This window comes from Molossus molossus, unplaced genomic scaffold (assembly GCF_014108415.1).
Source record: "Molossus molossus isolate mMolMol1 unplaced genomic scaffold, mMolMol1.p scaffold_m16_p_17, whole genome shotgun sequence".
NCBI lineage: Eukaryota > Metazoa > Chordata > Mammalia > Chiroptera > Molossidae > Molossus > Molossus molossus.
The window spans coordinates 26,182,498-26,209,294 of NW_023425352.1; the positions used below are offsets into that span (position 1 = coordinate 26,182,498).

A 26,797-nucleotide genomic window follows, 5' to 3' on the forward strand; every position below is an offset into this window, starting at 1 on the left:
TTAGCTGGTTGAGGCTTGTCAGATGAGTGAAGCTTGTAAATCAACCGCACTTTTTCTCTGTTGCTTTAGGACCCTTTGTGGAGGAGTTGTTTGAAGTGACATCTTGTTATTTCCCTATTGATTTTACCCCTGTAAGTAGCAAGTTTCATACGTTCATTAGTTTTTTCATTCATTCATCATTTAAATATTTGTTGAGTGCCTGCTGTCTGCCAATCTCAGTTCTAGTCATTAAGGTACAGCAATGGCCTGGCTCACATGGCTCAGTGGCTTGAGCATCCTCCTATAGACTGAGAGGTCCAGGTTCATTTTCTAGTCAGGGCACATGCCTGGGTTGCGGGCTTGATCCCCAGTGGGGGTTGTGCAAGAGGCAGCCAGTCATTGCTTCTATCTATCTCTTCCTTCCTCTCTCTCTTAAAAAAAATCAATAAAAACATATTTTTAAAAAAGGGTACAGTAATGAACAAAAGAGATGGTCCCTATCTTTTTTTTTTTTTTTTTATCCTCACCCGAGGACATTTTCCCATTTTTTTGTTCAGGTAGAGTGGGAGGGAGAGAGAGAGAGAGAAACATCAATGTGAAAGGGACACATCGAGTGGCTGCCACCCGCACGACCGACCAGGGCCGGGGACAAACTGCAACCGAGGTACGCGCCCTTAGCGGGAACCGAACCCCAGTCTCTCAGGACCGCAGGTTGACGCACTAACCGCTGAGCAAAACCGGCCAGGGCGAGATGGTCCCTATCTTTAGGAACTTAATTTTAGTAAACTGGGAAGTAGAGAAGCATTTGCCATCAGAAGGAGGATTCAGCCCTGGCTGGTTTGGCTCAGCGGTTAGAGCGTCGGCCTGCGGTCCAGAGAGACCCGGTTCGGTTCCCGCTAAGGGTATGTACCTTGGTTGCGTTTTTTCCCCTTGGCCCTGGTTGGTCGTGCAGGTGGCAGCCACTCGATGTGTCCCTTTTACATCGATGTTTCTCTCTCTCTCTCTCTCCCTCTCTCTCCCTCCCACTCTATCTGAACAAAATATGGAAAAATGTCTTCGGGTGAGGATAAATAAAAAAAAGGAAGGAGGATTCAGTTCACAGGCATTTAGGGGGATCTGGAAGTTCTTTACCAGTGTACTTAGTGCTGAGGACTACAGGATTATAAAACATAGTTCCTGCCCTTGAAAGTTGAAACATTTAAGTAACAGTATGAGATTATGGACCAAAATGAGTGGTATAGTTTTTCAGAGAAGACAGAGTTCAGTCAGGAACTGACTTCACAGAGAAGATAGATAGGATTTCAACTGATTTCTGAGGGATGCCTAAGATATGATCCTGGAGTCTGAGGGGGCATCTCAGGCAATAGAAACAAATTGACAAAACAAAGAAGACACATTAGAGCACAGTATGTACAGGAGGTGTTTGCTCTGACCCCCTTGGACTTTCTTCCCTTTCTGCATTTTGGCGTCCCTTCTAGTTCCAAATACTCAGGGTCTCATCACTGCAAGCATTCATGGTTTGGAATAAATGAAAGGAGTTATAGCATAGCATACCAAACAACATCTGAGTATTGACTTTCATTGCCTTTCAAGTTGCACAGCCATCTTTGCCATAGGGAGTTTTTTGCCAGCTTATGCCTGTTGACATCATGTTGCTTGGGACCACCTCTCTCCTGAAATTCTTTTCATCTCTTTTGTAATCAGTATCAAATCTTGAAAACTCTTGGTTAGGCTACCAGCTTTCTCTGGTTTTGCTTCGTTTTATTTTGTGTTTGTTTTTGAGAAGATAATACATTCACGTGATTCAAAATCTAAAAGATGAAGAAAAAAAATCTACCTATCATCACGTTTCTTTCTCCAGTGTCGATCACTTTTATCAATTATGTCTGTACAGAGCTTGTTCATCCATATAAAGCAAATGTTTTACATCCCCCTTCCCTACAAGTGGTAGCATATATACACTTTTCCTATATTTTGCCTTTTTCACTTAACAGTATATCCTGGAAAGTGTTCTATATCAGTTCTATATTAGCTCTTTATTCTTTATGGCTGTGTAATATTCCTTTGCTTGGAAATATCTAATTTCTCTAGTTCCCAATGGAATTAAGGTTGGTTGCTATTCTTTTGCTGTTACAAGCAATGCTGCAGTTTACATACCCTGTACAGTTATCATTTCACATATATATGGGTATAACAGTAGGATAAATTCCTAAAAGTGGAATATATGCAATTATAATTTGGGGGCAAGGAAGAGTATGTCATTAACTTTTTTGAAAGGTGATATAAATGAGCATGAGTCAACTTTTAAAGTATAGAGAATTAAGCCTCTTTCTACCCCTTTACAGCCATCAAACATTTCCCTTTAGAATCACTGCTCCCAACAGCTTGTATATTTTCTCAGAGATATTCTAGATAAAACAAGGTTATAGATATGAGAATTTCTTTTCTTTGAACTGATTTTTGTGTGTTCTGCACTGCAGTTCTATGGGAAGCAGAAAGCTCTTGTCAATTAAAATAGAGACGCCTGGCTTTTAGTGTAACTGTTGGTGTTAGAAATATTCTTTGTCTTATCAATCCATTTTGGCCATATGCCATCATCATAGTGGATCACATTAGTATAAGTGACAGTTCCTTTGACTTTTACTATACTTGTATGCTCATTCTAGAGCAGGGGTGGCAAACTTTCTGTAAAGAGCCAGATAATGTCTATTTTAGGCTTTGCAGGCCATCTGGACTCGGCTGCAACTTCTCAACTCTGCTGTTCTAGCACAAAAACAGTCATAGATACTGGAATATGGTACAGTGGCTGTATTGCCAAAACTTACTTTATGGAGTCAATAATATTGTGATAGCTATAAATGTTACCAGGTGGGTACTGCAGATATTGGGGGAATACTTGATAAAGTATATGATTATCTAACCATTATACTGTACACCTAAAACCAATATAAAATGATATTGAAAATAAACTATAATTGAAAAATTCAATTTTATTTTTTAATCCTCACCTGAGTATATTTTCCTATGTATCATCAAATAGAGTAGGAGGGAGGGAAAGAGAAACATCGATTGGTTGCCCCCCACACATAACCCAATCAGGGCTGGGGACGAACCGCAACCAAGGTAAATGCCCTTGACCAGAATCGAACCTACAACTCATTGGTCCGCAGGCCAATGCTCTAACCACTAAGCCAAATTGGCCAGGGCAAAATATAAAATTTTTAAAAAAATATAATACGGCCCTGGTGGGTTTAGCTCAGCGGTTGGAGTATCGGCCCACGGACCAGAGAGATCCGGGTTCGGTTCCCGCTAAGGGCACATACCTCGGTTGCCATTTGTCCCTGGCCCCAGTTGGGGTCATGTGGGTAGTGGCCACTCAAGAGTAATGTTTCTCTCTCTTCCTCCCTCTCTCCCTTCTGCTCTATCTCAAGATAAATGCAAAAAAAAAATGTCCTCGGGTGAGGATTAAAAAAAACTTTTAATATGGACATGGAAATATAAATTTCATACAGTTTCACATCACAGATATTCTTCTTTTGATTTTTCAACCATATAAAAATGTAAAACTATTCTTAACTTGGTCATAGAGTCTCAACTGGTGCTTTTTACTCCTAATGCAGAATAGATATTGAATCTCCTTCACCATCACCCTAGGGATTTTTTTATCCTTTCTCTTGGATCAGATTTCCTATTTCCTGGTTGCATGTATGCCTTGTTTTATGGTTTACTTCCTCATTTTGGTGGTGTGCATCCTTAGTTAGCTTCAAATGTCTCCATTCTTTCCTCTCATTTATTAATAGTATGGGTATAAAATACAAGAATGAAAATTCTTTTCTCCAAGATTTTGAAGGCATTTCTTCATTTACCTTTAGGTTTCAGTTCCTTGGAAAAGTCTAAATTCCTTCTGATTCATAAATAAATCTTTGTATTTATTTCTCCTGCTTTCTGGAAGCTTTTAAGTTTGATTTTGCCCCCTTTATATTGAAATTTCACAGTGATGTGTTTTACTATGGGTCTGTTTTCATGCACTGTATTGGGTACTTGGAAATTTGTGTCTTTTAGTCCTGGGAAATGTTCTTGCATTTCTCCCCCTGTTTTTTCTATTCTTTTTGGAACTCTTATTAATCTTCTGTTAGACCTCTGAATCTCTTTTCTTTCATTTTTTCTACCTCTTTTTTTTGTTACTTTTTGAGAGAATTCCACAATTCTAGAGGTACGTGGTACTGCCAGTTGCGAAGCTTTGCAAGGACTGTATATGGGTGGTTATTCAGCTTTCCCCAAGCCTCCTGAGAATTCTGTTTTTTTGGCTCTGCTAAGTAATTTTCTTCTTACCCATCTGCTTTTCAGCTTTTAAAATTTTGTTGCTAACATCTCTTATCCTGTTATCTTCAACTTTTAACTTGATGTCTTTTAAAAAAAAAAGAAGAAGAAGAAGAAGTCTGGCCTGTGTGGCTCAGTGGTTGAGCGTCGACCCATGCACCAAGAGGTCGCTGGTTCGATTTCCGGTCAGGACACATGCCCAGGTTGTGGGTTCAATCCCCAGTGGGGAGCATGGAGGAAGCGGCCAATTGATGTTCTTTCTCATTGATGTTTCTATCTCTCTCTCCCTCTAAAATCAATGCAGGAAAAAAAATTTTTTAAAAGAAAATCCCTTTACCTGTGTTTTCCATGGAGTTTCTATCTTGTCTTGATGCAGAACCCATCAATGATTTTAATATTGCCAGAATTACAGCTTTTCTACAAAGTTTTGCCCTTATTAAAAAAGAAAGAATGTCCTCCAAAAGAGGATTTAAAAAAAAAAAATTTTCCCTTATTGATTTTAGAGAGAGAGGAAGTGAGAGGGAGAGATAGAAACATTGATGAGAGAGAACATTGATTGGCTGCCTCCTACATGCCTCCCACTGGGGATTAAGCCCACAACCTGGGCATGTGTCCTGACCGGGAATCAAACCTGCAACCTCTTGGTGCATGGGTCAATACTAAGCCACACCAGCCGGACAGGATTTTTTAAATAAATTGTGGCTCACCCACACAATGGAATAGTTTATCAGCCACTAAAACTAATATTTTGAAAGAATAATTTTTTAAATATATTTTTATTGATTATTTTAGAGAGAGAGGAAGGAGGAGAGAGAAACATCAATGGAGAGAGACATATTGATGGGCTGCCTCCTGCAGGCCCCCACCTGGGATCGAGCCCACAACCTGGCCATGTGTCCTGACCGGGAATCAGACTGGGACCTCTCAGTTCATGGGATGACGCTCAACCCACTGAGTCACACTAGCTGGGCATAAAAGAATAATACCATGGAAAAATGTTTCTAATGTGTTACGTGAAAAAATAAATTATAAATGACATGTACAAAACAATCACATTTTTTTAAAGTATATATTTTAAAGTAAAACAGTATGTACTAACACAGTCATAATCTATATACAGAGAAGAAAGTAATGCACCAGAAAGTAATGGTGCAATCTCTGAGTGATGAGATGACTGATCAGATAGAAACTGTGTGATTAGACAGAAAATAAATGCCCCCAAAGACAAACATTCCCAAGGAACATGTAGGAACAAACATGTCTTCCTGCTGGAGCCTTATGTCATACTGATTTGCCATGTTGAGTATAAATATCACCCTATTCTTTGGGTTGTCAAGTTCAAGCCTGTATCCAGAGTTATACAAACCCATACCCCTTCTCCCTTTTCCAGCCCCCTAATGACCCTCATGGTATCCAGAGAGAAGATCTCATCCTGAGTCTCCGAGCTGTGCTGGCTTCCACACCACGATTCGCTGAGGTAGGTAGGTCTAGCCACCATTAGGGTATGTAGCCTCAGCCCATACAGGGCTTTGAAGAACGATCAGTAAAAGCATGGGGGAAAAAGGAAGATTCATTATACATTTTAAGGTATGACATCCTGCAAGTGTCCTTAGGCAAGTATCTTCAGACCTTCATTGTTGAAAACTTGACCATCTTTTCTTTAAAATTGTAATCTAATCCCATCTAGTGCTATCTTTTTAAGTCCTATAGATTTGCCAACCATTTTTCAAGTAACTAGGTGTCTGGCCACATCTTGACAGGAAGGTTGGCTTAAAATCACAACTCTTGACTCAAGTATAGCTCCTTGGTGTAGCACCTGCTCTGGGGACTAGTGGCAATAAGGACATGGTTGGTCTTGGAGTGGCTTTCTCAGACTTCAGTTCTTCTTCTGTCTCTTCCACAGTTCCTGCTGCCTCTGCTGATTGAGAAGGTGGATTCTGAGATTCTGAGTGCCAAGCTGGATTCTCTGCAGACTCTGGTAAATGATTTTTCTTCTTCTAAGGTCCAGCTGCCCTTAGACAAATTAGGGGTGCTAAAGATTATTGGAGAGCCAGGGAACAGTTCAGTGGGCCTCAAAAGAGAGATACCAGGATCTGGGCTGACATGTTGACCTAAAGGCTCCAGCTGCATAGTGTCTTGTTCTGTAGTAACTGAGTGGCCACCAAGGAAAGGCTGACCAGGGCTCCTTCTTGATGCTGGGTATGACTATTATAAAGTCCTGCTGATTTTTCTGCTGAGAGCCAGGCTCCTTCAAATGCCATTATACTGAGGTACCTGCATAACTTAGGAAGTCTGAGTGTGTAGATAGCTGGTACCTGCACTTTTTTGGCAGAATGCTTGCTGTGCTGTGTATGGACAGAAGGAACTGAAGGACTTCCTCCCCAGCCTTTGGGCTTCTATCCGCAGAGAGGTGAGTGTTACTTAGATAAACTCACTACTTTTAACTCCCAGTTGTCAGGCACCAGGGGAAATAATACATCCTGTGCTTTTCCGTCTGTTGCTATGCCTGGTTATTCAATAAGCAAGCAATGGGGCATACTTCTAGTTGAATGACAAGGGAAAGCATCCCTACATGAGGATCAGCTGCTTGGTGTTGGCACTTGGTCACCTTTGCACAGTGTCCACTTCCTGTCCTTCCATAGTAAGGAGCATAGTCATGGTGCCTATGCCACCATGCTGAATAGAGGGAGAGAAGAGGCCTAAGATAAGGGATCCCAACGGTGGCTCAAAGTTGGCATTCTCTTTCTCTCTCAAAAAGTATGTATATGAATTTCAGTGGGGCTAAGGACTTGGTGAGAATATGCCAATTATATGCCAATTAAGATTAAGAAAAAATTCATTTGAGGGGTTGATTTTCCATTGCTGTGCCCTAAAGCTTTTTTTTTTTTTTAATCCTCACCCGGGGACATTTTTGCATTTATCTTCAGATGGGGGGTGGGGGGCATCAATATGAGAGAGACACACCGTGGTTGCCACCCACACAACCCCAGCCAGGGCCAGGGACAAACTGCAACTGAGGTATATGCCCTTAGTGGGAACCGAACCCAGGACTCTCTGGTCCATAGGCCGACTCTCTAATCGCTGAGCCAAACTGGCCAGGCCCCTAAAGCTTCTTAACTACCACCCCCGCCCCCCAAGGAAATGGGCAGTGGGTGGATGGAGTCTCACTTGGTGCAGGCTCACCTCAGTAGCCATGGGATTCCTCCCTGACAGGTGTTCCAGACGGCAAGTGAGCGGGTGGAGGCTGAGGGCCTGGCAGCCCTCCACTCCCTGACTGCGTGTTTGTCTCACACTGTGCTGAGGGCTGATGCTGAGGACCTCCTTGACTTCTTCCTTAGCAGCATTCTACAGGGTAACAAGACCATGGAAGCCAGAAAGGGGAGTGAGCACAACAGAGAGAAATTCCTTAAGGGCCAGTAAACTTTCATATGTAGTCCCACCATGTTCAGTGACTGGGGGGCTGGAACCCTACTTTGAATTCTTTAAAAATTCAATGGTAACTATTAGCAAATGTCCCTGGTTTAGTCTCCAGCTTTTATGGACCACGGGGGAAGCAGGCAACGTTCAGCCTACTCCCAGGTATATGATGCACTGCCTCTCTAGACTGCAGGCACCATCTGTGCGAACCGGACATGAAGCTGGTGTGGCCTAGCGCCAAACTGTTGCAGTCAGCTGCAGGTGCATCTGCCCGGGCCTGTGACCACATCACCAGCAACGTGCTGCCTTTGCTGCTGGAACAGTTCCACAAGCACAGTCAGGTAAGGGAGCAGTCTTCTGAGGAAATGATAGGACCCCCTTGCTAGGATCCCTTTCTCACAGAGAGCCTAAGCGTTGAGCTTAGGCCCAGATAGATTTTGGGCTTTGCTCCTATTAGCTCTGCTGGTCCTCTTGTTTACTCTTTTCCTGATGCTTACATAAAAGAATAATTCACCCCACTTCCAAAGTAGTGGGACTGAAATCCTTTAACATACAGGGCAGGGCAAAAGTAGATTTACAGTTGTTCATATGGAAAATAGTACAATAATTAATAAATAATAATACAAGAATAAACTCTGTTTCACACACTCACAACCATAAAGCTACTTTTGCCCCACCCTGTATTCTTTGACTCTAATATCCCTTAAAACATTACAGAGCAACCAGCGGCGGACCATCCTTGAAATGATCCTGGGTTTCTTGAAGCTACAACAGAAATGGAGCTTTGAAGACAAGGGTGAGGTCACCTTCCAGAGCAGGCAGAGTGCCATGGACAAGTAGCCTAGAACAGTGGTTGTGTCGTTCTGAGGTTGTAGCTTAAAAAACACAACGGATGAGACCTGTTCATTTTTTCCCAGTGTACTTCCTGGACACTCAATGGATTAAGCTCTTTAAATCTGCCCTGAATTGTCTTTGCATCACTGCTGAGTCAGGGCTTCCCTCTAACCTGGACTGTCTCCCTAGGTGAAAGGCCTCTGAGTGGCTTCAAGGACCAGCTGTGCTCACTGGTATTCACGGCCCTCACAGACCCCAACACCCAGCTTCAGCTTGTTGGCATCCGCACTCTCACTGTCTTGGGTGCCCAGCCAGGTACACTTAAGAGAAAGAGAAAAGATAAGGGTATTATCTCTTTCTTGTGATTTTGTGTCTTAAGTGAAAAGTCTTCATTTCCCGGTTCTCACTATAACCCTGGTTGACGTGGGATTTCTAATGAGACTTTTGGAAGGGTTGTGGCTACAGGGGAGCCAAGATATGATTTGTGTTCCCTTCTAACACAGATCTCCTGTCTCCTGGGGATCTGGAGCTGGCAGTGGGTCACCTATACAGACTGAGCTTCCTGGAGGAGGATTCCCAGAGTTGGTGAGAATCTAAAGAGCAAGATAGAACAAGCTCTTCCAGGGCTCTGTGCTTCCAATCCTTGGCTCTCCCTAGGGGAAGTGGGCCTGTGCTGGGCTTTGGCTGCCATGTGGTTGGAGACGTGGAACTGTTCTCTTTTCTTGGGCATTAAGAATCCCTGTCCAACTAGGTACTTGAGTCCTGCTCTTCAGCAAGGTGGCCTCAGGAGACCATACTCCTGAATCTGCCTAATGGCAGGTCTAGACAAGAGAGCGGTTGGCCAAGCCTCAGGTAATGCTCATCTGCCCTGTGTCCCCAGCAGGGTGGCAGCACTGGAAGCATCAGGAACCCTGGCCACTCTTTATCCTGTGGCCTTCAGCAGCCACCTAGTGCCCAAGCTGGCTGAGGAGCTGTGCTTGGGTATGTGTCTTTGAGCTTCTGTGGCTCACCCCTTCCCAGGGAGGCTTGAGGCCTTCTTGCTTGCCATCACACAGTGAAACCTTGTCTCCTCGGTTGCTTTCAGGGGAGTTGGATTTGGCTAGAGGGGACGGGTCCACTAAATGCTCCCGGCATCTGTGCTGTCTGCAAGCCTTGTCAGCTGTGTCAACACACCGCAGCATTGTCAAGGAGACCCTGCCTCTGCTGCTGCAGCATCTCTGCCAGATGAACAAAGGTAACTACCAGGAATGATCATCAAGGAGCTGGGCTGAATGGGGATCTGTAGTCAAGTTTGGAGTTGTTGATGCCTCTGAGGCAGTGGTTATAGTGGTGGCTATACAGAAGAGTTACATGGGAACTTTTTTTTAAATTCTCACCCAAGGATACTTTTCCACTTATCTTCAGATAGAGTGGGAGGGAGGGAGGGGGAGAGAGAGAGAGAGAGAGAGAGAGAGAGAGAGAGAGAGAGAGAAACATTGATGTGAGAGACACGTTGACTGGTTGCCTCCCGCATGACCTTGGCCGGGGACCTAACTACAACAAAGGTACGTGCCCTGGAGTGGAATTGAACCCACGACTCTTTGGTCCGCGGGCCAACTCTGTAACTGCTGAGCCAAATTGGCCAGGGCTCACATGGGAATTTTTTAAATAAAATAACTGATGCCTGGGTCTCACTCAGTCCAACTAAATCAATCTGTGAGGAAGGATGGGACTTGGACAACAGGAATTATTAAGTGTGCCCATGTGATTTTAATGTGGAGCCAGAATTGAAGAGTACCACACTAAGGCCATGCTACTCAAAATATGGTCCATCAACCAGCAGCATGGGCATCATCTGGGAGTTTGGTAGATGTGCAGAATCTCAGGCCCCACCAATCACAATCTGCATTTTAACAGGATCTCTAGGTAACTCTACACACTCTAGTTTGAGTATTAATGTGCTCCAAGGCATAAGTGACGGTGGCAATTGGTACTACAAGCCTATATATATATATATGCTCACCATGGGCCCTCACTAATTCCTAAGCTCCCTACTTTGTGCTGCCCGGCCCTTATGAGGGATCCAGTCAACAATGAGTGATCTGCTACACAGAAAGAACATGACTCAGAGTGTGGCCTGGATTAGATTGCTGACTTTGCACTTACTGTGACCCTGGCAAAGCCACTAGTAGTTTCATTGAGCCTCCACATTCTCCTCTATAAAATGGGGGAAACGATCCTTCTAGGGTGATAGAAAATGAGAAAAGATGTATGAATGCTTCTGCTATGGAGCCTGGCACAGAGCAAGTCTCAGCTCTAAAATCTAATAGATGAAAAAGAACATATAAAAGAATAAAATGACTTGGCTCTTTAATAAGACACTCCTGGTCATTCACCTTTGATTGTTCTTTCCATCTGCTCTATCTGAAATACCTAGAAGTGCTTTTAGGAAAACCTTACAGAGAATACTTTCTCACCACACAGGGAATGTGGTTGCAGGACCGAGTGAAGTTATTGCTATCTGTCAGAGCCTCCAGCGGGTAGCAGAAAAATGCCAGATGGACCCCGAAAGCTGCTGGTATTTCCATCAGACAGCTATACCTTGCCTGCTTGCCTTGGCTGTGCAGGCTTCTATGCCAGGTAACTTGCACCACCTCACCTCCTACCCCTCTAGACTTCCGCCTTCCACTAGGGTTGAACAGCACTGCCACCCTCGGGTTTTCGCTGGTACTGCATCTTTTTTTTTTTTTTTTTTTTTCCCCCAGCAGAGGCTTATTTTAAGATTTCACTTCACCAGACTAATGGCAGGAACTGAAATCCATTGATGTTGCAGTGCTCAAAATGACGCACACTTTTTTCATGTTTAATCACTATGTGATTAGTTTAGTTAGAATTCTGCTCTGGAGTTAAGTAGTCCTGGTTGGGTTTCATCTTCAACTCTAACACTCACTAACTTAGATGAAGATATTTAGCCTTTCTAAGCCTCTGTTTCCTCACTTATTAGAGGGAGATAAAGAGAAATATCAGTGTCACAGGGCAGTTGCTAAGGATTAAATAAGATAATGCATAGTAGTTTGCAACACAGTATATATAGGTATTGTTGCTCAGTATGTGGTAGCTGCTATAATGAGGACCCATGAAGACAAATCCATGTTATCTTTTAAGGCTAACATAGCTGTTTCTGATGTTAAGAGCATTCATATTAGCTGGCCTGGTGTTCCACTGTTGCCCAGTCTAAGGACTGCACAGAGTTCTCAGAGCTCTCTGGCCCACATTAGACTTGTCCTGCTCTGGTGCCTTGCTGGCTCTCTGGTCTATAGCCCTGCTACAGGACAGGTTAGAAATCACTGCTGTTGTGGCTGGTGCTGAGCCCCAGTCATGATGACAGGACCTAATAATCTAAACCATAGTTATGGCCTTGTGATTCTGTGTGTGTTTTGATTTTGCAGAGAAGGAGCACTCAGTTATGAGAAAAGTGCTGTTGGAGGATGAGGTCTTGGCTGCCATGGTGTCAGTCATTGGCACTGCCACCACCCACTTAAGCCCTGAGTGAGTATACTCATGGATGTTACTTGAGCCCAGGGAGGACAGCAATCTTGGGAAGAAGCAGCAGGTAGCTGCTTTCTGAGCTGTCCTTTTACCCAGAATCAAATGTAGGGGCAGCTATTTGTCTTTTAAGTTTTGCTGGCAAAGTAAGAGGAAGAGGCTTTTAGCACCATGAACTGTGGGGATGGGTGAGCCATAGACCGATGGTTCTTAGCTGCAGACTGTGCATAAAAATCACCTATAGAGCACTTTTTAAATGTACACTGAGTTCTCTCACTAGATTGTGAGCTCCAGAACAGGGATTTGATCTGTCTGGCTTGCTGCTCTATCTATCACCAGGGCCTGGAAAGGGAATGGTTCCTTATATGTGCTGAATGAATAATTGCTGAAATGTATGAATGATCATGCTCAGACCCATTGACTCAGTGACTCTAATGTGAACCCCAGGGCTGCTTTATAACCCTGGCTCCTTGGTGATACCTAATACTCTACCCCTAGTTTAGCTGCCCAGAGTGTCGCCTGCATTGTGCCCCTCTTCTTGGATGGCAACATCTCCTTTCTGCCTGAAAACAGCTTCCCTTGCAGATTCCAACCATTCCAGGTGAGTGTCTGATAGATCAGATGGGGTAGAATCCTGGGATTTCTGTCCTTCATATTTCTAGGGCTAATCTGGGATGGTATTGGAGCAGATAAGCCTACTGCTGTCATGACAGGCTTGATAATGCTCTTCTTCCTTTATAGGATGGCTCCTCAGGACAGAGGAGGCTGGTTGCACTGCTTATGGCCTTTGTCTGCTCCCTGCCTCAAAATGTAAGTGAACACATTTGGGGAGTACCCTGTTTAACCCTGACAAGGAAGGGTGGATCCCAGGTGACTTCTGGGCTGAAACTTGTCACAGACTAAGCTGACCTACTTTCCCAACTGGGACAGCCCTTGGGACAAGAGCTGGACAGAGCATTACAGTTCTCATCCATCCTGGCCCCCGCTGCCACTTTCTACCAGGTATCTCTTTGAGTTCAAGTGTTCTCTGGATCCATTACATGACTAGGTTTTCTGTAGGTGGAAATCCCTCAGCTGAACCAACTCATGCGGGAGCTTTTAGAGCTGAGCTGCTGCCACAGCTGCCCCTTCTCCTCCACTGCCGCCGCCAAGTGCTTTGCAGGACTCCTCAACAAGCACCCTGCAGGTACTGGCAGCCTCCCTGACAGAATCTTAAGTTCAGTCCTTTTGTTGTTGTTAATCCTCACCTAGGGATATTTTTTCCATTGGTTTTTAGAGAGAGTGGAGTGGGGAGAGAGAGAAACATCCATATAAGAGAGACACATCAATTGGTTGCCGCCTGTGTACGCCCTGACTGGGGTCGGGGATCGAATTTGCAACCAAGGTACATGCCCTTGACTGGGAATCGAACCTATGACCCTTTAGTGCACGAGTCAACGCTCTAACCACGGAGCAACACCGGCCAGGGTAGTCCTCATTCATTTTTAAAAAGGAGCTTGCTAATAATACATATAATAGGGTTTCCCACAGGACAGCCCTTGGGACAAGAGCTGGACAGAGCATTACAGGACCAAAGAAGATGAGGGGTATAAGCAGGGGACTGTGTCTAGTCTGTCATCCTACTCCCTACAGGGAGCTGCCACGGATCGTTCTTTATTAGAAGCAGACAACTCTTCAAGTGCCAGTACCCCTGCGCTATGAGGGATACCAGGCTCTCATGCTAGTGTTCCAGAGTTGCGTGGGCAAAGCCCAGAGCCAAGTGGTATTCTCTTCCAGTGGCTTCTCAGGGAGCTCTGCACTGAAATGATTTACATCCTTCATTGTTAAAGGAAAAACATGTAGCCTTTGCACTAGCATTTCCTCCCTCCTTTTTAGGGCAGCAGCTGGATGAATTCCTACAGCTGGCTGTGGACAAAGTGGAGGCTGGGCTGGGTTCTGGGCCCTGTCGTAGTCAGGCTTTCACACTGCTTCTCTGGGTAAGGAGTCTCAGAATGTCTCTGGTTAAAGACATTATGTCTGGTTAAGTAAAATTTCTCCATTTGACCTGGAACCATAAGCATGCTTCTCAGGGCTCTGGGGTTTGAGTGTCATGCTCTGACCATTCTCTTCTCTGGTTACAGGTAACAAAGGCTCTAGTGCTCAGATATCATCCTCTCAGCTCCTGCCTTACAGACCGGGTAAGTCCATTTTGGGGACAAGGGAACCTAGGACCTAAATAGCAACTTCCTGTTGATCCTATTCCTCCCAGAAATGACTGCCATCCTCCTCTTAGGTACTTAAGACTCTTCTCCGGATACACCTCAAAGGTTCTTTTCTTCCAGCTCATGGGCCTCCTGAGTGATCCAGAACTAGGCCCAACAGCAGCTGATGGCTTCTCTCTGCTCATGTCTGACTGCACTGATGTACTGACTCGTGCTGGCCATGCTGAAGTGCGGATCATGTTCCGCCAGCGCTTCTTCACAGATAATGTGCCTGCTTTGGTTCAGGGCTTCCATGCCGCTCCCCAAGGTAAGGGAAGTCTAAAAGGCAGGCTCCAAGTTTCTAGACCTCTCCTTTGCTCAGGCCTCATTTTGTAAAATAATTTAGGACCTCATTGCTTCTTCAGAGCTATAGTGTGGTGTGTACCTAGATTCTTATCCCACTCTTTTCCTTTGATGGGTGCATCTTGCTTATTCTAAGCTAGAGGGGCTTTTTAAAAAAAAAACTAAAAAAAAACTTCTGTGTAGACTGATGTCCCAGCTGCATCAGATTGGAGTTGAATTCTCAAGTTCTTATGTTTGAGTCCAGTTTCTCCCTTAAGCTTTTCTGTTTTTTACAGATGTGAAGCCAAATTATCTAAAAGGTCTGTCTCATGTACTTAACAGGCTGCCTAAGCCTGTGCTCTTGCCAGAGCTGCCCACGGTAAGCCTTGCAGTCAGAGCCTCTAAGCAAGGGACCGAGCCACAGCCCCCAGCTGGGCTAGAGAGGGGAGGAGAAGCAGGCTCATCACGTATGTGGTCATCCCCACCTTTCCTGTGGCCCCTTAGCTGCTTTCCTTGCTGCTGGAGGCCCTGTCCTGCCCTGACTGTGTGGTACAGCTCTCCACCCTCAGATGCCTTCAGCCTCTTCTATTAGAAGCACCCCAAGTCATGAGTCTTCACGTCGACACTCTCGTTACCAAGTTCCTGAACCTCAGCTCCAGCCCTTCCATGGTACGTTGAACCCCAGAAACTTCTTTGGCATCTATGGCTCCCCTTCTTGGGTCTGCCCTCACCTCCTATGGTTGTGTTCCAGGCTGTTCGGATTGCAGCACTGCAGTGCATGCACGCGCTCACTCGCCTGCCCACCCCTGTGGTGAGTGTCCTAGGTGTCCCTCTGGCCTGGAAACTTCTGAGAGCCAGAGAAGTACCTTTATGCCCTAGTCAAGCATGACTGGCCACCCTGCTATGTGACTGAGGTATAAATTGCAAGGTACCGATAGGCAAGGATTTGCATGAATACCCTACAAGAGAATGGTCATCCTGCGTCCTTTGGAATCACTTAAGAAGAAGAGGACTTTATTAGTTGTAGAGTCAGAGAAGCAGCTCTTTGGTTGCCCTGGTTGAGCAAGACTAAGATTAACTGCTTTTACTCCACAGCTACTGCCGTACAAACCACAGGTGATCCGGGCTCTAGCCAAACCTCTGGATGACAAGAAGAGACTGGTGCGGAAGGAAGCAGTGTCAGCCAGGGGAGAATGGTGAGTTCCGAGGTCATGGGGAGAGCTGGGACTGAAATGGGCCTCACCACTAATGCTGCCAACATTCTTTCTGCCTACAGGTTTCTGCTGGGAAGCCCTGGCAGCTGAGCCCTCAGTCCTGGCCTAGACGATTCTGACAATCTAACCTGGAATTACTAACTATTGAGCCACCTTGCCAAGGCAGAGAGACCACTAGCCTCTCAATGCCTTTCCCACAGACACAGCATAAATGCTGGGCCTCTGTTGCACAGCTGTACAAGAAACAGGAATCCTGATTTCTAATGGATTTGTGAAGCAACTGAGTGTGAGACTACTTGTGTTTGAAGAAAGATCTCAAGGCTCTTCCATATTTGTATGTCAGAAAAAAAGATGCTGCTGAGGGGTGAGTGCAGATGAGTGTGGCCCTGAGGACCAGGGATGGTGCCTGTGTGTGTATCTGCTGGAGAATAAAGATTTCTTTTGATAATGGGGCTGTCAGATATTCTCTCTCCTCCCCCCAGCCCCCCATTTATGCCTCAGTAGCACATAATCAGAAGTGTCACTGTATAAGCGAAAAGAACAGTAATTATAGGGATTAGCCAAGAATTCTTTAGGGGATCCAACCCCTCCCAAGAACAGCATAGGTGGCATGACCAGAACATCTTCACCAGGCCTTCAGCCTGACTTTCCCCTTCCCTGCCCTAAAGTAGGTGCAAAGAGTGAGAAGCTACAGATCTTTAAAAATCAAATACCTTTATTTTTGCTCCTTCAGCATGTGAGAAGTGGCAGTGACCTCAGCAGTAGGCCTGGTATCTTTGCCCTGTTGAGAAGCCAGGATCTCAGCTCGACCATTCAGGTGTTTTCTCAGACAGCAAGTGGAAGAGGTGGTGGCCAACTCCAGTGCTGCAACCTGGAGGTTGGGGTCAGCACCTGGCAAGGTTGCTAGCTGCCTATTCTCCAGTCTGTGGCTGGAACTTCTGTTTGCCTGAGTAAAGGAACTCATCAGTCCCAGGATTTTTCCACATGGTGCCGTGCTTCTGTAGTGGCCAGGAGATAGGTCTTGAGTTGTCCCTGCATGGAACCCTAAGGCAGGCCCACTGGCTCTTTTTGCTCAAGAATTCCAAGAAGCTACCCTTGGAAGCCCTTGAGACAATGCAGGAAGCAGGGTGATGCTCAAATTGTGGCTGATAGAATCCAGCTCACACTGCCATCACAGAGGCTGACTGAGCAGTCACCCAGGGAGGGGGGTCCCAGATCATTCCATTCCCGTGGGGCAGATGACTAGAAGGTAACAGCACCCGAGTAAGCCAATGCCTACAAAAGAAGACAGAAATGTCTGAGTTCCAAGAGTTCTTGGACTTCCTGATCCTCATTCTCAGTAAGGATACAAGGTATTCTGAAGCTACCCTGGCATTAATCATAAAGGAACAAAAGTCCTAATTTTGTCCAATAAATGTGTCCTCTGTTGCTTTAAAGGCCTTTGGACATTTTGAGCTAAATGTCTGAGACACCACTGCAAGCACAGTGATAGCCAGGAATGTAATGGGGACAGGGAAAAGGAGGCAGTCAGATACTTATGGTCACCTTATTACTGCCTTAGTCATTGCAATCTGAAAAAAAATTTTCTTTGGTTAATCCTCACTCAAGGATATTTTCCTATTATTATTATTTTTTAGATAGAGTGGAAGGAAGGGAGGAGAGAGAAAGAGAGAAACACTGATGTGAAAGACATTGATTGGTTGCCTCCATTATAACCCCAAATGGGGCAGGGGATCAAACCCACGACCTCTCAGTCAGTGGGCCGCAATTCTAACCACTGAGCCAAACCAGCCAGGGCTGAAAAATGATTTTCCCATGTCTTGGGCAGAAGGAGCTAACTTTATTCACTGTCTTAGTACCTGTCACAAATAGATTACTTCAATCCCAGAAATCCTTGACTTGAACTCTAGGCACTGCCACACAAATGAGCTGCGATTAGTGGCCACTTCCCTACAGCTTTCTTGGGATTTCATGTGTCATCTGTAAGCCTCAACTGCTACTTAAACCACACAGTGCTGGCCTTAAGCTCTGATGGCTCAAATAAGCAATGATCTCTACTCCTAGAATCCAGATCTGTGCTATACAATATGGTAGCCACTAGCCACATGTGTGATTTCTTTTGTTTTGTTTTTTTGTTTTTATTTTAGAAAGAGGAAAAAGAAATAAAAACATTGATTTGTTGTTCCACTTATATATGCATTCATTGGTTGGTTCTTGTATGTGCTGACTGGGGATCAAACTCGAAACCTTGGTGTATCAGGACAGTGCTCTAACCAACTGAGCTACCCGGCCAGGGCATAGATGCCCTTTTCTTGGTGGTGTTAATCCTTAACCCATGGATATTTTTCCATTGTTTTTTTTTTTTTTAGAGAGGAAGGGTAAGAGGGAGAGCTAGAGAGAGAAACATCTATGTGCAAAAGACACATCAATTGGTTGCCTCCTGCACGACACCGACCAGGGCCGGGGATTGAACCTGCAACTCAGGTATACTCCTTTGACCAGGACTCGAACCCACAACCCAGCAGGCCAATGCTCTGAGCACTGAGCAACCAGCCAGGAATTTTTTTTTTTAAATAAAAAAAAACCACATGTGCCTTTTTAAATTAGTGGAAATGAAATTAAGATTTCAATTTGTCAGTGCATTTGCCACATTTCAAGTGCTCAGTAGTCGCTTGTGGCTGGCTGGTGGCTAATGTCTTAGACAGCACAGGTACAGAACACCTTTCTCATCACAGACTCCTATTGGATAGCACTGGTCTGGGTACTTTACCTTCCTGTGTCCACACCCAGGAATAACTTCCAGTTGTCCAAGCAGCCATAGTTGTAATGATTCCTAAAAACCTAGGGCCAAGAAAAACATAAGTTTCTGCAAACCCCTTTTACTTAATCCCCTTCTAATTTTCAATCCTAAAAGAGCCAATCCAAAACTCAGTTAGGCAAGTTCTGGCCTTTTAGGATGCATGCCCTAATTGACCTTGACCATGGCCTTTTACAGGATGACAGGTTCAGTTACCTACCCAGCAATCCACCCCAGCCCTCAGCCCTACTCACTCTGCCCTTGGCCTGCAGCCGACGTCTCTCCTTCTTGTTGATATGCCTTTCAATACTAGTCTCACCTCGACTGATGAGAACAGCATGCCATACAGTTAGGGCACCCAGAGCAAGTGCCACAGAACTAAGGAAAGGGGCAAAGATTGGTGAGTTAAAGGGTTAGAGGCTATGTCTGAAATCAAGCTGAGCAGTAATAATTGACTAGGGACCTCTGCCTGTCTTATGTCCCAGCCTACACAACTAAGGAACTTTTACCTCACTACGTCTATAAAAAGCATCAATGAAAATGTTTCAACATGAGCTAAGAATAAATTATGTGGAAAGGAGGGGGAATAAGTCTGTATTGCTAATAGAAATGTTCTGTATTTCTTAAAATACCCATGCTTGAGAAACTAGTCAAAGCACCAGCAGTTGAAATGGGATGGCACAGAATCCAGGCTCCAGCTCATTCCTAGCTGTGTATTGTGGAACAAATCACTTCATCCCTGTAAGTTTCAGTTTTCCTCATCTGTAAAACGTAGTCACCTCCTGTTTAGGTAGGAGTTTAACTTACCTTCGCATATAACAAACACTCAATGCTAGTATCCTTAGTGTTCCCTGTACCAAAATGCTGAAGAAAATTAAATGCTGACTCTTTGCCAACCTAAATTAGACTAAGAAGAGCAGCAGTTCACACAGGGATGGGTCCCTGCAGGCACCTAAAAGGGTTTTTCTGAAGCCGCCCCTCCCTTAAGCTGTCAAAAATAAAAGAGATACCTGCACAGGAACCAGAGGTAGACAAGACTCTTGTGAGTCACCCTTTCTCGGAAGGAGAAGGTGGGTGGTGGGGTCTGGTGATAAGTCTAGAAAAAGAAAACAGCAAAGTCTGGCTCATTTGCTGTGCTGGTCTCCACCAGAGCCCCCAGCACCTTCAGACAGGGAAGTGATCCAAGCCCAGGATGAAAAAATAATGGGTTAAGCCACAGAGGAGTCAGGGTAGCAGCCAAATGGGTGGACCAAGCCCGGCGGCATCATGTGGACAAACACTGGGCACAGCAGGTCTGGACAGGATGGCAAAGCACAGGAGGAGCCAACCCTGGGCCTTCAGATCTGATAACACAAATGGGGCTCCAGGGGAAGCCACTCCACTCCCCAGCTAGAACTCCTTCACCTTGTGGCTGCAACCCCCAAGAGAAGGGACCAGACCTACACCCAAAATGGAATGACTGCAGCAGGGAGAACTGTGAGCTACACTAAGCACTGAAAGGTCAGCAGAGGTAACAATCATTAGCCCAAGATCTGCTCAGGATAAGGAGTCCCAAAAAGCCTGGTGAGAAGGGACGGTCCAGATGCAGATGCAGACAGACCAGGAACGAAGGATCGGACTTGGCCAGCCTGATCTCTGTCCCCTGGAGCCCCAGTACACAGACTAACACAGACTCCTTGCTGCTCAGGCCATCACCAAGGCAGAGTCCTTGCTCAGTTCAAAGAAGGTGATAATGGGATAGAGAGCCAAAAACTGTCACATACAAGGGATTTCCAGTTTGCCCCCAGGTCACTTAGTCTACATGGAGACAGCCTCCCAGAAAACACCCTGATCCAGTCTCCAGTGGCCCCTCAACCAGTCTCTACAACTCCACCAGGTGGGCCCTGGTTGCTTCAGCAACTCTATACCCCTGGCCTGAGCAGCAGGAGGCAGTGGGGTGGGGACTGCACACCTGGTTGGCAATCGCCTGTAGTTTGTTCTTGTCGAGCTGTTTCATTTTCTAAGGGGATGGAAAACAGTGCTGGTTATACTCTCAGGCCTCTAGCATGGAGGTGCTACCAGCCCACTCCTTAGGGACAGATTTTGCACCCCAAAGTGCTCTCTACTTACTCAGCAGCCCTGCTCCTAACTATAGGCTCACCTCAATGGCAGCATAAGCCTCCCGGAAAAGGTCCCAACTTCCATAGCTGCAGTAGACACAGCCCAGAGTCATGAAAAAGCAGAAAGAGAAGAAGTACCGATGGTTATAGTGGCCCACACAGTTGTTTAGCCAGGCTGGTGGAGGAAGGATTAAGGACAACTTGAGGGTGTGTCTGGGCCTCTCTGGTTCATCCTTGCTTCATGATGACATCATCCAAGCCCAGGGCTTCCAGTCACAAGAACTATTTTCCAAAGGCAAGAAAATATGGGACTTTCCAGAAGTTGAGGTGGAAGTATTAAAGCTTTTCAGAGCCCTCACAAGTCCCACCAGGAAATCATGAAAATTGAAACTGTTCACCAAAATGAATCTGCCAATAAGTCAACCTAGCTGGGGTTAACCAGACATCTGTATGGTTCTATCTAGATACCCATGGACAACCACTGAAGCCCAAACATCTCTATCCATCCAACAGATGGCAGCATGACAGCCTACAAAAGAACGAGCTGTTGGAGTCGATGTATTGCTCCAAGGAGATCTGTCCCAGAAAGCCTTAAGCTTTCTGCTTCCCCCAAGATGGTCAGCCCCAACAACTCTTCTTGCACTAACTTCTCATGAGCCCATGTTCTCTGCAGGATGCTAGAAAGCCTCAGGTTTGAGGCCCTTAACCCTGTGCAGTACTCTGAAGCTAAAGAAGGAGGCTCAGGCAGAAGAGATAATAAAAGGATACGACAGTGATGATCCATCTTCAGCACACACCTGTGAGGGAGGGACACAGGTTCTGTTACGGTGGCCAAGGTTCTTGAGATGTCAGTGCCAATCCTTTCCTACAAGGACCAGCATCCTGCTGAGGTGGAAAGGGCACAGACTTTGAAGACAGCCAGGCTTGCTTCAAGCTCTGCTTCATTGGCTACATGATACTGAAGAAGGTAACATCTCTCTGAACCTGTTTCTACAAGTGGTGATAAAGCCTACCTCACAGGACCATCCTTGAGGACTAGGTATCATGACAGAGAGGGCACACTGGCATGTGATGGGTAGGTACTTCATAAACATCTTATCAAACTCCAGGTCTAGGTTTTGCCCTAGGGCTACAGCCAAAGGGCCGAGCTAGTGTTCACAGAGAGTAAAGGCAGGACCCACCTATTGCAGACGCTGCAGTGGTGTGTTCGGGCTGGCTTGGGGTAGATGCACTTCTTACAGATGGAGACGGTTGCGATATCATTCCTGCCCTGTGCAAAGAGAGAAAAGCATCATGACAACTGTGGCAGCACCAGTTTCATACTTCAAAAGATACTGAAACACTCTCTCTGCCCACTCCTGGGACTGGCTCCCACGGCCAGCAGCCTCTGCCTCCCCTAACCCCTGTGGAGACCCACCTGGGGTGGATATCCAGGTGGAGTGGTGATGGCCTGGTAGTAATGGAAGACGATGAGGATCAGATTCCAATGACTATAGAAGAAATGCCAGCAGAGTCGTGGCACTGAGTAGGTTCGGAGAATGAGGGGTAGGACACATAGGTAGGCGATGGCCACGATGGAGCCGGTCAACACAATCACCAGTACCACGAACACCTGCCAACACCAGTGACGTCAGGTAGGTGCAGTGAGAGAGCTTGCCAACACCCAGGGTAGCTCAGGAATATCCCTGGGGTAGGGGCTGGTGTGGGTCCATCAGACACATGTTCCTCTGCTACCCCAAAACATCCCTCTTCCTGCTCCCTGGGCATCACTCACCACCCCACACCAGCGGATCACGTTGTCCACCAGCCAGTAGATAGGCTCAAAAGCAGCATCGACAGCAGTGTCACCGCCCCCGAAGGAGTTGTAGACCAGGGAGCGCAGGCAGACCTTGCCATAGCGCCAGCGCTGTACCAGGCCCCGGAGCAGAGGTGGGCAGCGGCGCCTGGAGCCCAGGAGCAGAAGCAGGCGCAGGCAGAGGCGGGCAGGGCCCAGCAGCAGGCTCCGCTGGCCCTGCATGGCTCCTAGGAGAGCACACCATTGTGAGCGGCCAGACTGGGTCCTATCGCTTCCTAGCCCACCAGTAGGGAAGTCCTGAGCACCAGCTTAGAAGTAAAGACCTAAGACTGAGGCCCAGCTGGGCCAGTTACCAGCTGTGGGCAGAAGAAAGTCACTTTAATTTTCTACGGAATGTGCAGTGTCAGTGTCCCAACCAGACTATAGGGGGTAGGGTCTAGAGGTTCTAATCTGGCAAAAATCATTACACTATGTGGTTACACAGCAAATCCAAGATGATGCCCAGCTAGAGTAAAGGGCCACAGTGAAGGGGTGAAGGAGGGGTAGGTGGCTCCAAGACAAAGCAGGGTCTTTGGAGTTATCTGTGTAGACAGACCATGGGGTGGAGCACAGCCAACATGCACAAAGCTGCCCACTGTGTCTCTGAGCATGGCCCCTGTGGCAGAGGGCTCCCCATGCCCTGCCAGCCCTGGCCATTGACCTACCTCCTAACAACTGCTCTTCACCAAGGAACAGCCACTGGTGGGGTGAGTGCACAGTAAGTGGACCGTGCACCTGGCGCTAGCTAAGTCTTGGCAAAAGATACTGATCCTTGCCTGGCCGGTGTGGTCCAGTGGTTGAGTGTTGACCCATGCACCAAGAGTTCACCAGTTCGATTCCCAGTCAGGGCACATGCCCAGGTTGTGGGCCCGATCCCCAGTGCAGGGCATGCAGGAGGCGGCCAGTCGATGTTCTCTCTCATCGATGTTTCTATCTCTCTCCCCCTTCCTCTCTCTCTAAAAATAAATAAAGAAAAAAAAAAAGATACTGATCCTTCCTACTCCTCTGGGTTGATATTATAGGCCACCAGACCCAACCTGGTAGCATGAGAGTCCCTGTCTCCTGTCAGGACAGCTCAGCTACCCCTGCATGACATAAGATGCTTATGGAATTGTCTTCAATTCCAGTCCCAGCACCACCTCAAGGATACAAAAGCCAAGACAACTTCGGGTATTCAGGCAGGAAAACACTAGCAAGTGGGAGGGGAGCCTCTATGCTGGTGACTCATGACCTCTCCGCTGAATCTCTTCTGCCTGTTCTAGCTGAACATTCAAGAGACTTTTCGCCCAGCTGGTGTGACCCATGGACCAAGAGGTCGCCAGTTCGATTCCCAGTCAGGGCACATGCCCAGGTTGTGGGCTCAATCCCCAGTGGGGGGTATGTGGGAGGCCGCCAATTGATGTGTCTGTCTCATCAATGTTTCATCTCTCTCTCCCTTCCTCTCACTCTCAAAATCAATAAAAAAAAAAAATATATATATATATATATATATATATACACATATATATATATATTTTTTTTTTTTAAAAAGCCTTCTCTGCAGCTGCTGCCCTTGGTCCCAAGTTTCCCAACCAGCTTTCCTAGATCATTAGCCCTTTGCATGGCTCCTCTGTCAGTGCCTTCATCTCCTCTGTGTGGTGTCCACCTCATCCAACAGCCACAGGTCAGCTGCCCAGGCAATGCCCAGAACAGTGGACACAGATTCCTTTGATGATAGTCTCATCAATTCTGCAGATTAAAGTCCTTACCAGAAGAGAGATTATCTGATTTTCCCCTAGAGCCACTTTGTCCTCAGCAACTCCACTGACTTATTTAACAGGCAGCTCAAAACCCAGCAGAAACTAGAGGAGGCTGCTCCACTGTAGGGATGGTTTCAGTTCAGTAACTGGAGCAAGGTACTCTCCTTGCATCCTGGCTTATTACAAAAAGAAGGCTTTCAAAGAAAACACTTAATTACCTTCTTCCACAAGCCCTACAATGAACTAAGGGAAAAAGAATTCCGGCAGACAAGGCCAGCAGAGAAAGAGAAGACAATTCAGTCGGGACCTACTCTCTACAGCAGGATAAAAAAATGGCCATTCCCATATCACTAGGAACTAGAGAATTAAGAGGCCGTGTAGAAGAGAGAAAAAGGAAAAACTCAAACTTCCCACCTCCTTTGAGGTAGACTCCCATTGTTTGGAACCATGATTTGGCTTAAACCATCAATTTTCAAAATAATATATATGGCCACTATAATCCAATATAAGAGTGAGACAACATCTGCCCCACAACAAATCCAAGAGACTTAGATTGTCCAAACCACTGTTTATTCCCTTACTATGGCTAATGGAGTTTCCTACTTGCTAAAATACAATAGCAATAGCTTGCAAATAAGATGAATTTCTCATCTTTATTAACATGAATTATGTGCCATCTCTCCTGTCTACAAATCAAACTTCCTTCTCAGATTCTCCACTTTTTAGTTTATTCTCAACCACCTCCAGGAAATGCCTGTTTCAAGGACTAGATTTACCAACTTTTATCTACCATAATTTGACTACTCAAAGTTAAATTCTGCCCTTATGTGGTTCTGTGACCTTGGACAAATCACTGAATCCTGCCTGAACTTAATTTCCTTGTGCTCACATTCAAAAAGGACAAGTAAATGCTAAGGTCCCTTCTAGTTCTAACCCTTTATGATTCCATATACCCACTTGGTAAGGTATAGATTAAATGTTTATAAAGTTCTTAGCACAATACCTGGCTCATGGAAGTGCTCAATAAATACTTGTTGAATGAATGACCTGGGATGCAGAAGTGGAGAGGCTGGTCAGATGTCTATCAGTCCTACAAATAACAGGAATGGCATTCCTGCCAATGTAATAACACTAAATAAGTGTCTGCTGCTATTATTCCTTGTTGTTAGAATCATAGCACTTAAGAGTTAGAAGGCATTTTAGAAAACAATTTCAACCAGAAATCAACTCAAACATGTAAACAGAAAGCTTGTAGATGCAGAGAGCAACAGATTAGGCTTGAGTGGGGTTTGGGGGCTACGGGAGGCTAGGGAAGAGATACGTAGTCCATGGGGCCACAACTGAACATACATTCATCTCAGGAAATTTTAGGTAAAGCAGAACTCAGAAAATTGGGGGGGTGGAGCAAGGCAAGATGGGGGGTGATCAGAGTGAACAGGGGAGGAAACAGAACAAAGCACAACTGGACTATCACCCCACACAAGTAGTAGTAGCCACAGGCTATAGTGACATCTGCCACCAGATTAGAGGGGATTGCAGGCCATGGCACTCTCCTCTTCCAAAGGCTCTAAGTCAACATCTGTTTCCCAAGGGGAAACTGGATTTGGGGGTTGGGAGCATACACAGGGAAAGATGGATTTCAAAACCATCAGAAGGCAGAGGAAACTGCGATGAAATGACAAATCTCATCCAGAAAAAGATGTTCGTCTCGGGATGTTTGCAGTCTCAATCAGCAGGTGTCAATCATCAGCAAGAACAGCATTTTATTCATGTGCAGACTTCCCTTACGAACTAACATGATGGGAAGAGAAAAAGTCAAGGATGGGATCCGATCCTTAAGAGGATCCCACTGTGCAATAGAAAGCTGCAGCTAACAAAAACCGGGAAAAGATTTTATTTCTCAGTTGAGAGTACCATGGTTAAAATGCGATGTGCTGGAGGTCAAAAAACTTGGGTTCCGGTTTGGGCCCTACCTTAAACTATCTTGGAGACACTGGGTAATTCAAATCTTATCTCTGTATCTGACTTTGCAAATCTGTAAAATGGGCGAGATGGATTGTTGGCCTCCTTCCAGCTTCGCGCGTTACAGCTGCCCAGCGGGTGCACTCCTCCTGGCTAGAGGAGTGCACGGACGTTCAGGACTCGGCGAGGAGACAGCAGGAAGCCGGGCTCAGGACAAGGCCCCGGAACAGGGCCCGACCCTAGCAAAAGGGACAGGACTGAGGAGCAAAGGCCTGCCGACTTACCTGCCTCCTGCTGACTCCCCAATCAGCCAAATCGAGCCCGCAGCGTCCGCTCACTGCCACCCCCTCCAGCTCAGCGCTCCAGGCCGGCACGGTTCAGTCCAACCAACCATGGCCCGCAGTCCGCAGAACCAGCCTGCAGACCCGGACCCGCCGCCAGCCCACCTTCAACCACCCGCGCGGGCGCAGGCGCAAGTACAGGGTTTCCGGAGCTCCGCCCCCGGATTCGCCCCGGGGCAACATGGGACATGTAGTTTACCCTTCCGAAAGGCGC

The 26,797-nt window shown here is 46.1% G+C and overlaps 2 protein-coding genes across 12 annotated transcripts in view; one reads left to right on the forward strand and one right to left on the reverse strand.

The window, feature by feature from the left end:
* MMS19 (MMS19 homolog, cytosolic iron-sulfur assembly component) overlaps nt 1-16,256 on the forward strand; it is a 36,098-nt gene extending 19,842 nt beyond the window's left edge. For 2 of the 4 annotated variants that reach the window (XM_036266008.1, XM_036266010.1), the window contains exons 8-31: nt 70-131; nt 5,690-5,776; nt 6,203-6,277; nt 6,632-6,709; nt 7,513-7,651; nt 7,903-8,057; nt 8,434-8,512; nt 8,740-8,865; nt 9,054-9,135; nt 9,431-9,531; nt 9,635-9,784; nt 11,014-11,169; nt 11,979-12,078; nt 12,574-12,676; nt 12,817-12,885; nt 13,135-13,261; nt 13,951-14,051; nt 14,196-14,252; nt 14,397-14,583; nt 14,894-14,976; nt 15,102-15,266; nt 15,349-15,408; nt 15,693-15,793; nt 15,874-16,255. In XM_036266008.1, the coding sequence (XP_036121901.1) occupies nt 70-131; nt 5,690-5,776; nt 6,203-6,277; nt 6,632-6,709; nt 7,513-7,651; nt 7,903-8,057; nt 8,434-8,512; nt 8,740-8,865; nt 9,054-9,135; nt 9,431-9,531; nt 9,635-9,784; nt 11,014-11,169; nt 11,979-12,078; nt 12,574-12,676; nt 12,817-12,885; nt 13,135-13,261; nt 13,951-14,051; nt 14,196-14,252; nt 14,397-14,583; nt 14,894-14,976; nt 15,102-15,266; nt 15,349-15,408; nt 15,693-15,793; nt 15,874-15,901 (2,471 nt within the window). In that variant the 3' untranslated portion in view covers nt 15,902-16,255. Of the gene's footprint in view, nt 1-69; nt 132-5,689; nt 5,777-6,202; nt 6,278-6,631; nt 6,710-7,490; nt 7,652-7,902; nt 8,058-8,433; nt 8,513-8,739; nt 8,866-9,053; nt 9,136-9,430; nt 9,532-9,634; nt 9,785-11,013; nt 11,170-11,978; nt 12,079-12,573; nt 12,677-12,816; nt 12,886-13,134; nt 13,262-13,950; nt 14,052-14,195; nt 14,253-14,396; nt 14,584-14,893; nt 14,977-15,101; nt 15,267-15,348; nt 15,409-15,692; nt 15,794-15,873 lie in introns of all 4 variants that reach the window. The other 2 variants (XM_036266009.1, XM_036266011.1) reach the window with 2 other exon arrangements.
* ZDHHC16 (zinc finger DHHC-type palmitoyltransferase 16) lies at nt 115-26,694 on the reverse strand. Of its 8 annotated transcripts, none has more exons than XR_004960058.1 (12): nt 26,527-26,694; nt 22,482-22,729; nt 22,125-22,319; nt 21,889-21,977; nt 21,476-21,504; nt 20,749-20,882; nt 20,560-20,607; nt 19,619-19,704; nt 18,863-18,986; nt 18,582-18,652; nt 16,525-17,086; nt 115-129 (listed from the first exon to the last, which is right to left on the reverse strand). XR_004960058.1 is itself a non-coding variant. In XM_036266013.1 (11 exons), the coding sequence occupies exons 2-11, from the start codon at nt 22,722-22,724 to the stop codon at nt 16,972-16,974; spliced, it is 1,134 nt and encodes a 377-aa protein (XP_036121906.1). In that variant the 5' UTR covers nt 22,725-22,729; nt 26,527-26,694; the 3' UTR covers nt 16,506-16,971. The 8 variants fall into 8 exon arrangements, 3 of the variants coding, with proteins under 3 accessions (XP_036121906.1, XP_036121908.1, XP_036121907.1); XR_004960057.1 differs by lacking the exon at nt 115-129 and adding an exon at nt 7,591-7,644; XR_004960060.1 differs by lacking the exons at nt 115-129; nt 21,476-21,504 and adding an exon at nt 7,591-7,644 and having other exon boundaries at nt 20,749-20,794.
* Nucleotides 26,695-26,797: the final 103 nt, after the last annotated feature.

Excerpts from the sequence above, each read along its gene's own strand:
- ZDHHC16 (XM_036266013.1), bottom strand. The coding sequence starts at position 22,724 with ATGCAGGGCCAGCGGAGCCTGCTGCTGGGCCCTGCCCGCCTCTGCCTG. Across the intron at positions 21,978-22,124 it reads CACCTGGATATCCACCCCAG|GGCAGGAATGATATCGCAAC; the intron begins GTGGGTCTCCAC and ends CTCTTTGCACAG. Across the intron at positions 19,705-20,559 it reads TACAGGCGATTGCCAACCAG|ACTTATCACCAGACCCCACC; the intron begins GTGTGCAGTCCC and ends TTCTTTTTCTAG.